Raw genomic sequence first — 10,680 nt, 5'->3', positions numbered from 1 at the left:
AATTCTTCGCTGTTCAGTGGTTGTCCTTCTCATTTTAGCTGGCAGAAAGACTGAGCTTCACTGAAGTTTTCACCTTCCTCTCACATAAGGGACTTGCTTTTCCCCTGACAGGAGGGTGCTGAAGCTGGTCGGTAAAACAGTGAGGTCAACAAAGTCCAGAATGTCTTCAGTTACTAACACACAAGCTAGGAGCGAGGGACAAACAGCTAATGGTGATACACCTCACTGCTGGAACGTGTGAGATGTTGGAACCTGGGGGATGTCTGAGCAAGGGACCAGTCAGCCTATCACCGTTACGCAGGAAACATGAGTTCTCTAAAACTTATTTCTTATGCAAAGAAGTTTTGCAAAGATCTCAAAAGGCCGCCAGACGTTGGTAAAGGATAAATACTCATTGTAAAAAAGCTTTAGAACTGTATATAAAGGGACCAGCTCAAAGTGCAGAGTAAGATCACAGGTTGTCATCAGAAAACTCCTCTTGTTTCAGCAGTAGAGGCTTTTTAAAGTTCATAAAGCTGGGCAAAAAAGAAAAGTTGGGCATAAATAGTAGCAATGAGTGGTTATATTTTACATATTCTGAATTAAGGTAACAGCATAAAATTATGCTCTAGGAGCTGATCCTCCGTTTTAAAATGGTTTTAATTATTAATTAGCTCTTACACAGATCTTTTAATCTTCAATGCACTTTTCAAAATGGAGAAAAGGTTGGCCTTCAAAGACACTTACTCAAAGAGTGTCAGTCACTCTGCATAAAATAAATCATGTAAAATACCTACATAATCTACTTTAAGAATAAAGAAGCCTTAGACCACTATATCTTGGTCCTTATTAACCTCTGGTATATTAAAGACCTCAGTGCACCATTCACTTCAATAACTAATGTGCCTTGTTATCCTACTGTGGCTCACTTATATTGACCTGACAATTTTAGCTGACTTCCACTGATGCTCCTGAGTGTTCACCACTGAGATACAACAGAAATATCACTATATCTGTATTCTAAACTAGGGAAATTAAGTCACAGCAAAACAAAGAAATCTGACATGGCATGCCTACAAATGCAAACTAATGCAACTATACATTTAATCCTGCAAATAATCTAGAGATAATCATTCTGAATCATAAACTCTGGTCTGATCATTACATAATTTTATTATGAACAGTTTTCAAGGGCATCTGATAAATGTAGTAATTGCTAATCAGAGTACAAAACCTAAACAGCACCTTGTTTTCCTGCCTACCACTTAGTATTATGTAAATTATTTTGCCTTACAAGCACCTTAAAAAACAAAAGTTAAGAACTTATAAAAGTTATAAACGCATACAGCAGGTAGGTATCTTTCCTCTCCTGACCACAACTATAGCAGAGTATTGTACTCCTCACTTGCAACCACGCTACATCAAACAAGTCTTCAGCACAGGCTCTGTGCATGACAAAGTGTTTTCTGGTTTTTGAATCACAGAAGACCAGAACAAAGCTTGATTTGGCAATCATACAATAGAGAAGAGGGAGACTTATTAACTCACACCACCGGTCATCCACCTTTATTTCTTATTCATCTGAACATTAAGCCCTTTTTAAACTGTCATCCAAAGCCAGATCTGATTCTGCCCTCCAGATGCAAAAGGCCAATTTGCTTTTCCAGAGCACCGCATAAAATGCTTTACCCTTAATAATTCTGACCCTGTTCCTTGGAAACTAGGTCATTCCTTTGAAGAACGGGGTCAGGGTGCGGTTGCAGTTATAAATGCAAGCTCCGTAATAGGAGATAATCTTTATGGTAACACGAGTTCGTATTTTAGTTTCATGCAGTAGGTAGGGATCTATGAAACAGCGCTTGACGTTGCAGCAGATCACTTTCTAAGATCATGGGATTACACTATGCAACTCCCTGCACACGTACACAGCATGGTATTAAATGTTCTGTTGCTCACTGGAGAAAGTGTTGTAGCAGCCTGTTTTGAAGCTAGAAGGAACAAAGCTGAATAACAGACAAACCACCTACAGTTTCTGTATAATAAAAGCAGTTGGAGAGGAGGGAATGCTTTTAATGTCAGCAATTTTACGGATGGACCATGACACAGGCCTTCTCTCTGCAGCCACACTCCCGCTTCCTTCGCTGCCGACAAACCCAACACAGAGCTGGTTACTAAAACGATTAATTTCAGTGTTCTTTGAAATAGGTTTAAAACGAACAACCAAATGTAGGGGGGGGTGTTTTCTGACACGGTATTTTTCGATGGGCACAAGACTGCTGCATGTTCCCACCAGCCCTTCACGCTAAGCATAGCCTGGTGACCTCAGCAGAAGGGACCCCGTCCTGCAGCTGACCCCCGACAGCTGCTGCCAGCGACAGCTGCGCGGGAACGGGAAGCGTCCAATATTCAGCCGCCCGCTAATAAAATAACCTACCAGTATATCGGGATGCCGACTATTTGAAAACTGCGCCCGAGCGCCTCTTGCCAGTAAGGCTCACCGAGCGGCCTTCCACACGTACAACCGCACCAAAGCCAACTGCCGCGCCTCTGGAACCAGGCTGCGGGAGCAGGGCTCGGCCGCTGAATCTGGCCCCGCGGGGATTTACAGCCTCCCCGGCCGAGGGCAGCCCCCGGCTGAGGGAACTCACAGCCGCACACCCCGGCGGAAGGGGCGCGGGGCTGAGGAGGCGGCGGCCCCGCACCCGGCCGGCTCCCGGGCCCTCCTCCCGCCCTTCCCCGCCCGGTTTCTTCCCTCAGGGCCCGAGGGACGGGGCGGCACGGCGGACCGCACCGCAGCCGGCTGGGAATCCGCGGCGGGACGCGGCTGAGGGAAGCCGCGGCCCTGCCCCGCCGCTCGGGGAGGGTGACGGCCCCCGGGATATCCCCCGCCCCCCGCCCCTGGCGCGGCCGTTCCCTGCGCCTGACGGCACGCAGCCCGGCCGCCACTCACCGCCCGCGGCGCTGCTCGGCAGCAGCGACTAGGCCGGGTCTCCATGGCAACAACGCTTTTCCCGCTTCAAACACCCGCGCACAGCCTCGCGCCCGCAGCCAGCGAATAGGGCGAGGGAGAGGCGCGGGTGGGGCGTGTCCCGCCGGGGAGAAACCAATCCGAAGTCTCTGCTGCCGGAGGGGGCGGAGCTTAGAGAAAGGCGGGAAGGGAAGGGAAGGGAGGACGGATTGATGAGGAGGAGCTACCGCCCGCGCCTGTGCCGCTGCGATTGGTTGAGGCCGCCTTCAGTCCCTCGCCTCGCCCCGCCTACATCCCATCCCGGAAGCGAAGGTGAGAGTGCGGGTGACCGGAGCCCCGCGGCGCTGTCACTGGCTCCCCCAGTGTCCCGGCGTGCATCGGGGCTGCCCCGCCGCCATGGCAACGGCCGGAGGAGCCCTGCCTCCCCCGGGGCGCCGGGCCTAGTCCCCGCGCTGGAGCTGCCCGGGGAGAGGCCGCTGTCCGCGGCCGGGAGGGAGGGAGGGGAGCGGGGTGCCGGCGGGGGGGGGGGTTTCCGGTCCCGCTGTCATGGCGGCCCTGGGAGGGGTTGGCCGGTCGGTGCGGGCTGCGGGCGCTTCCAGGCGCGCTCGGCAGGGGGTGCAGGCCTGCCGGCCGCCTCCTGGCCGCTCTGGGGCTGGCGGGGCTCTGCAGCACGGAGGTGCCGCCGCCGATGCGCTCCCTTGTCCTGCGTAGGACCAGTTGTCCTGGCTGCCTCGCTGATCCATTGCGGTATTTGCCACTTAGGAGGTGCGCGCCTGTCTGTTTACCCCCAATTAGTGCTGAAGGAGTATGTCGAGAAGCTTTTAGTTTCGTGGGACAGCCTGATGTCCAGCCCAGACAGCAGAGAGCCTGTCCCGTGGCGTCCTTTTGCTCAGCCCTGCCACTGTCACCTTCAGGAGCTCTCTGCTGCGGGGGATCGGTCTTGGGCGGTTCACTCTGCATCCCACTTCCAGCAGTGCTGAGGTCTTATCTTTGCACAGAGCCTTTGGGGTTTTGCAGTGGAAAAGCTTTGGAGTGTTAATCGGTGGCTTTCCCTGTGCTTTATCATTTTTTTTTGCTCCCCATGGTATGGTTTGTAGTGTATCAGCAGCAAAGAAATGTCATGCAGGTCACGTTTCATGCTTCCTGATAGATTTTTTTTTTATTTTAAAGCTTTTATACAGGTTCCTATTTCATTGTTTTGAAAAGGAAAGGACTCAGTTTTTTACAATTCAAAGATAGTTGATAAGATACAGTTTAATTGTGTAGCAACTGCAAAGGGATGGGTGATATTTAACTGATGCTGAGATGTGTTCCAGAGGTGCATTAAGACGAGTGTGGCCATCAGGTCGAGGGAAGTTCTCTTCCCCCTCTACTCTGCCCTAGTGAGGCCCCATCTGAAGTACTGTGTCCAGTTCTGGACTCCCCACTTCAAGTAAAATGAGGAGCTACTGGACACAGTCCAGCGGAGGGCTACGAGGATGATGACGGGACTGGAGCATCTCTCCTATGAGGAAAGGCTGAGGGAGCTGGCCTTGTTCAGCCTGAAGAAGAGAAGGCTGAGAGGGGACCTTAGAAATGCCTAAAAATATCTGAAAAGGGTGGGTGTCAGGAGGATGGGGCAGGCTCCTTTCAGTGGTGCCCAGTGACAGGACAAGGGGCAGTGAGCACAAATTGAAGCAGAGGAAGTTCTGCCTGAACATGAGGAAGAACTTCTTCCCTCTGAGGGTGACGGAGCCCTGGAACAGGCTGCCCAGGGAGGTTGTGGAGTCTCCTTCTCTGGAGATATTCAAGACCTGCCTGGACCTGGTCCTGTGCAGCCTGCTGTAGGTGACCCTGCTTCGGCAGGAGGGTTGGACTAGGTGACTCACAGAGGTCACTTCCAACCCCAAACATTCTGTGATTCTGTGTTTCCTGGTTAAATACACCTGTTTTCCTTGAGCTGCATGTTGTATGTTGTTCCTTCTTGATCCTCTCTGCTCTTCCACAGCTTTCCGTGCAGTTGACAGAGGGACATGGCTGTGAGGGCTTGTGGCTTGATCATCTACAGGAGGCTGCGGTCAGCACCATCTTCTAAGGTCACTGACGGCATTGAATACCTCCTCCTTCAGACATCCTATGGGACCCATCACTGGACACCACCCAAAGGTGATGTTTGTTCTGCTAACGCACTTCAGGGTCGTTTGTGTTGGGAGTGAGTGAGATTACAGGCTGAACTTTGGCTGAACGCTGCTAAGGTCAGCTTTGGGCGGCTATTGAGGAGTGGACAGTAACCACTCATTGTGCTGTTTGTGCAGCAGAGTGGGGCTGAAATTCGATGCAGGCTGTGGCTGTATAAACTATTGGGCACGACTGATTTGGGCTGGGGACGGGTCACCGACCCCTGCTCCTCAGATGTCTGATGCTTCTGGCAGACATTGAGCAGACAACTGAAGTTAGGTAGCTAGAGAAATTTTTACCTTCTCGCTCGGGTCTGACCCTCCGCCAAGGACTGCTGTTGCCGATGCGCAGTTGTGTGACCCGTGTATAGTCAGAAGGGTCAGAGTCTGCAGTGCAATGCTAGAAGGCAAACTGAAATCAGTGATGGTTTACTTTAGAATGCCTTTCTTAGAAGATGCACGAGGTTTTTTTAAGTTCGGGAGATCACTGGTGAAGAGCACATACCTAATGCAGCAGAGATGAGAGGGACAGCTCGGAGGAGTAACCTTAACAGCTGTCTTCACAGAAGCCATCCTCGCTCATCAGTGAGGTCCCAAAGAAGACAAGCCCAGTGCCCCAAGACCAACACCTTGTCTGTAAAGACATGTGGCAGAGCCAGTGGTTGGTAGTACATAGTCACAGCCCTGGTACTGGGAAAAGTGCGGCACAGAAATACTTCAGGTTCCTTGTAGATCTTCTTATATGCTGGTTTTTATCCACTGAGGTGTCTTGCTGCTAGTTTTTACTTCTTATTTTGTAAAATGCAGTGGTCTGAAAGGATAGCGGAGGAGCAGTTTGTAAAAAGAAATTTGCAAATCGGAAAGAAAGCTTCTAACAGTTACCAACTATGCTTTCCTAATAAGGGAAAGAACAAAACTTTCCAAACCTCCCCCTTTGTCCACTTCACCAAAAGCCTAAGGGATTAGAGTTTGCAGTCTACTGGAAAGCCAAAAATGTGCGCTGGGACATGATTGGTTGTTGCAGCAGGAGAGACCAATGTGGAAAGGTTCACTGGGAACACAGTAATTCTGGACAAGCAATTGAAATGACTAGTAGGCTTTTCAGTAAGGAGTGAAATGGCTTGCAGGCATACATCTCACACCCAAAATCATAGAATCATCAAATAGTTTGGGTTGGGAGGAACCTTTAAAGGCCATCTGGTCCAACTGCTTGCAGTGAGCAGGGCCATATTCCGCTAGACCAGGTTGCTCAGAGCCCCGTCCAGCCTGAGCTTGCACACTTCCAGGGATGGGGCATCGACCACCTCTCTGGGCAACCTGTGCCAGTGTTTCACCACCTTCATCTTGAAAAATGTCTTCCTTATATCCAGCCTAAATCTCCCCTCTTTTAGTTTAAAACCATGACCCCTTGTCCTGTCTCTACAGGCCCTACTAAAAGGCCTGTGTCCATCTTTCTTAGAAGCCCCCTTTAAGTACTGAAAGGCTGCTATAAGGTCTCCCTGCAGCCTTCTCTTCTCCAGGCTGAGCAGCCCCAACTCTCTCAGCCTTTCCCAAAGGCAGAGGTGCTCCATCCCTCTGATCATCTTTGTGGCCTCCTCTGGCCCCGCTCCAGCAGCTCCATGTCTGTCCTGTGCTGAGGGCTCCAGAGCTGGACACAGGACTCCAGGTGGGCTCTCACCAGCGTGGAGCAGAGGGGCAGAATCCTCTCCCTCGACCTATTGTTCAAGGCTTTATAGATCAAAAGCCACAATCTGATGGCAGCCTTTAATAATAGATTGGTATATATTTCAGGGCAGTAAATGAAGGGGAGCTATTACATTATGTATTCTCTGCGATATGAGTGGTCTTCAAAGGCAGCCTCAGTAACAAAACTGGTGTATGATGCAGACACAGATTTAATGTGGCAGGAGCCAGAATAAGAAGTTGTAATCGTCTCTCCGAGAGCACGCAAAAGACAATTTAGAGCTACGGCTGTACACTGGTATTTTAAAAGTTCCTTAAGTGGCTGTGAGCCTTATGGGATTAAACTGGACTTGCTTGGGCCCTCCGCATGAGCTTCATCAGCCTCTTCTCTGTGAGTGACTTTGCGCTAGCCGAGGCTGATGGGAAACTGAGGCAGGGTTCATTTTCCTCCTCAGCAGAATGGAATTGCGTTAATGCAGGAGGATCTGGAAGCCATGGTATGAGGTGCTGCCAGCAGTCCTTTTCCCTCCAAGTAGGTAGACTGTACTGCACAAAGTTGGAAACTTGCTGAGCTAGACTTGAAATTGTCAACAGCAGAGTGAGGTGACTGGCTTTCACTGTGCTGGAGAGCAGGAGGCTGAACTGGTGTCCTCTGAGCTGAAACTGAATCTCAGTGCTCCAGCTTTATTGCTACCTCAACTCATTACACATTTGGTGATTACAGATCTTGACTGTCATAAAAAATAGTGGTTACTTACTGTTCGCAGATGTTCTGGGGGCATTTGCTGTGGGTACTGTAATCCAGCTGTGCAAGGCCAGGTGGATTCTGTTTCTCAACTATTAGTTAAAGTCTCAGCTATGGAAACACATACTTTGTCACAAAGAAGGAGACAGCTTGACTGGCAGTGCTGAGAATCAGGGGGAAAATATTTTTACTTAAAGCCTCACCATATTTGATCTCAAATATCTGAGACGTCAAATACAACATCAGATGCTGTTTTCTGCACAGTTGCTGCTTAAAATAGCTCATTTTACCTTTGAGATGATGTGATGTTGTAAGAGATGGTTTAGCTGAAGTGAGTGAGAAAGCTGTTGGGAAAGCAAAATGAGCTTCCCACATACCCCAGTTCTAGTACTAAAAGGTGGCTTTGAGTACCTGGGACCTGAGGAAAGGTTGATCTCTGATGAAATTATGGCTATCTGCAACCAGCTACATGGAAAATAGAGTGACATGAAGGGCAAAGTAAAGCTTGACTTTTTTTTCCTCTTAAAGCCTCCCAGCTCCTGCTATGTTGCTTTTTTGAGATCTTGCTTGTCTTGTTCTATTTATGTTCTGGTCTGGAGCTTTCATGAGAAAACCCAATCTGACATTTCTCAACAAAAGTACAAACAGCTGGGGATGTGTTATATTTATCCGTTGTTTGTAATGGCACCTCTCGTTCTGAGCAACGTAAAATAAATGATGTGTCCTAGAAGAACTACGCAGCTGGTGAAAGGACTGGCTTTTAGGCTTGCTGCGTTTCAGAGGGGAATATGGGAGAGAAATAAAAATATTCCTAACTGAAGCCCACCTTTTAAATGGCGTTTGTTGGTGCATGGTCCTGTTGTTTCTGGGCTGTTGGCATGAGTAAGAGTTTTGCAGAATGGAGCCTTAAGCTTCTGTGGGAGGGATGGGTCGAGGGAGGACTGAGACTCTTGCGGATGAGCAGTCTCCACTCTAACTGCGTAAAGGAAGAACGTTCACAAGGTGTTCCGTCCTCAGTATGATTTAGGGTGGAACATTACAGGTGCAGAGTACTCCCGAAGAGGAGAGGAGGACAGGGAATACAAGATGTCTAGTGCTGACAGGCCACTGGGAGTTTCAGAAGATGTGGGATAAACAATGATCCTAAACGCCATGAGACAAAGACAAGGCACAGGAGTTGAGAAAATGATCTCTGTTCTTCAGTGCCCATTTGATTCTGTATCAGCTACAGTGTACTCTTCTCTCCATCTCTCAGTGTCTCCTAGCTGTCAACTGAATAAACAAAATCTGAGTTTGCTTCTCAGAGACCTACTTTTTCACCTTCTTGACAGGCCACGTGGACCCAGGAGAGGACGACCTGCAGACAGCCTTCCGGGAAACGCAGGAAGAGGCTGGTCTTCAGGCCAGCCAGCTCACCCTTATAGAGGGGTACAAGAAAGAACTGCACTATCCTGTCCGTGGCAAACCCAAGACTGTCATTTACTGGCTGGCAGAAGTGAAAGACTGTAACACAGAAATCAAGCTCTCGGAGGAGCACCAAGCTTTCCAATGGTTGAAGCTGGAGGATGCTTGCAGATTTGCAGAATATGAGGACATGCAAGCAACGCTGAAAGAAGCGCATCAGTTTCTCTGCTCCAAAGAATGAATACTTTTGTGAAGGATAAGGGGAACTTTTGAAGAAACGTGGCCTGCTTTCTTTTTCTTCTTTTTTTTTTTTTTTTTTTTTTTTACCAAGGGAAGAGCTAAATGGCTGCAGAAATGTAGACTTCTTTTAAATCTATACAAATTCATGAAGATACTTGGAGCTTTTAAAGAGCTTGTGCTTTTGTCTCTTGTAGCTAACACAAAAAATCATGGTCTGTTTGAACCGTGAGCCAGAGGTGTCTGGATTGAAACCCAGAGCTAACAAAGACTTCCTCTGTCCCTGTCTCCTTTTCTTTTCCCAGCCCTTTTTTTTTTTTTTTTGCCTTGAAATACTGAACAACCACAGGTCTTTCTGAAAAATCAAACACTTGATATTTCTTGACTTGCTGATGTAGAGCTACAGAGTTGATAAAATAAGCATATGGAGATTTTTAGTAACAAAATGTGTACTGCAGAATTTGCACCTTGCATTTCAAATGGGGAAGCAGTACCTGTTCCCAACTCCTCCACTGATATGCTGTGATTACTTGTCAGATCATTTCAGGTCTTGTTTGTTTGTGCAATGAATTTATGTACATCACTAATGTACTGTTATAAAAACATTTTCCATCCAAAGAGTCTTAGTAAACAGCTAATGTACACTATTTAAATGGTAAACTTGAAGTTCTTTTGCCTCTTTCTTTTACTTTTTGCTGTTTAACAGACACCTTAGCCATACGTCATTCAGGGGGTTGGGAAAGGGAATTCTATCTGCCTAATACAGCAATTTCTGCACAGAATATCTAAGCCGATGTGCAATCTTGCATCTGTTTGATAGCATCTGTGTTTCTGTGGCTGCAGCCTGCAGCCATGTGTGGGCAGCAGGGCCATGTGCACTGCTGGTGCTGTGCTATAGAAACTCGTGCTGGCTGGTTGCAAAAGCCTGCGGTGGTACCGATGAGTTCGCCTGCATCAGCTTTCCTGTGGACCTCTCTTTTGTCATTGACGTTGGTGGGAGCTGTTGTTTGCACTGGGTATGATTGTGCATGTTCAGTTAGTAATGGTTCATAATGTTTTGGTACATAAATACCAAAAAAGCATGATGGCATTATTAAAGTCTTTAATTGAGGAATGAGGTTTTCTGAATCCCAGACAGCTTTGGGGACAGAAAAATTGTCCCTTCTTCCTGATGTCTCCTCTGGTCTTTACTGCTCAGGCACTTGGAACTGGCAGAGCAAAGAAGCGCGTGAGAAGGTGGGCTCTACTTCCACTTTGTTTTCCTCCTTGCTGCAGGAGTGAAGGGAGGGTCATCAGCGTCACCTCAGCCCTGGAGAAGACCTGCGATACCAGAGGTGCAGCATAACTGGGCTGAGAAATATGGGCGGCAGTTTGGTATCGTGTTACTCTCCAGTTACGCAGCGCTTATCCTTTGGTGCAGCGCACGTTTGTAATGCTAGTACCACTGTGACGGTGGTGTCTTGCTCATCAGTCTTATTTTCCTGTAGAGTGATTTATAAAAGCCCTCT

The 10,680-nt window shown here is 48.3% G+C and overlaps 1 protein-coding gene across 3 annotated transcripts; it reads left to right on the top strand.

Annotated features, from left to right (window-relative positions):
* The first annotated feature begins 3,239 nt into the window (after positions 1-3,239).
* NUDT2 (nudix hydrolase 2) lies at positions 3,240-9,897 on the top strand. 3 transcript variants are annotated; one of them, XM_075410738.1, is made up of 3 exons: positions 3,240-3,259; positions 4,935-5,092; positions 8,863-9,897. In XM_075410738.1, the coding sequence occupies exons 2-3, from the start codon at positions 4,960-4,962 to the stop codon at positions 9,174-9,176; spliced, it is 447 nt and encodes a 148-aa protein (XP_075266853.1). In that variant the 5' UTR covers positions 3,240-3,259; positions 4,935-4,959; the 3' UTR covers positions 9,177-9,897. The 3 variants fall into 3 exon arrangements, with proteins under 3 accessions (XP_075266853.1, XP_075266854.1, XP_075266852.1); XM_075410739.1 differs by lacking the exon at positions 3,240-3,259 and adding an exon at positions 3,504-3,694; XM_075410737.1 differs by lacking the exon at positions 3,240-3,259 and adding an exon at positions 3,504-3,712 and having other exon boundaries at positions 8,863-9,896.
* Positions 9,898-10,680: the final 783 nt, after the last annotated feature.

The sequence above is a fragment of the Opisthocomus hoazin genome, chromosome Z (genome assembly GCF_030867145.1).
Source record: "Opisthocomus hoazin isolate bOpiHoa1 chromosome Z, bOpiHoa1.hap1, whole genome shotgun sequence".
Lineage (NCBI taxonomy): Eukaryota > Metazoa > Chordata > Aves > Opisthocomiformes > Opisthocomidae > Opisthocomus > Opisthocomus hoazin.
The sequence above is the reverse complement of the archived record's forward strand: the minus strand, read 5'-3'. Positions and strand labels throughout refer to the sequence as shown.

What these genes read in the sequence shown, in the direction of transcription:
- NUDT2 (XM_075410738.1), top strand. Translation starts at nt 4,960, where the DNA reads ATGGCTGTGAGGGCTTGTGGCTTGATCATCTACAGGAGGCTGCGGTCA. An exon ending in TCACTGGACACCACCCAAAG is followed by an intron (nt 5,093 to 8,862) that starts GTGATGTTTGTT and finishes CCTTCTTGACAG; the next exon opens with GCCACGTGGACCCAGGAGAG.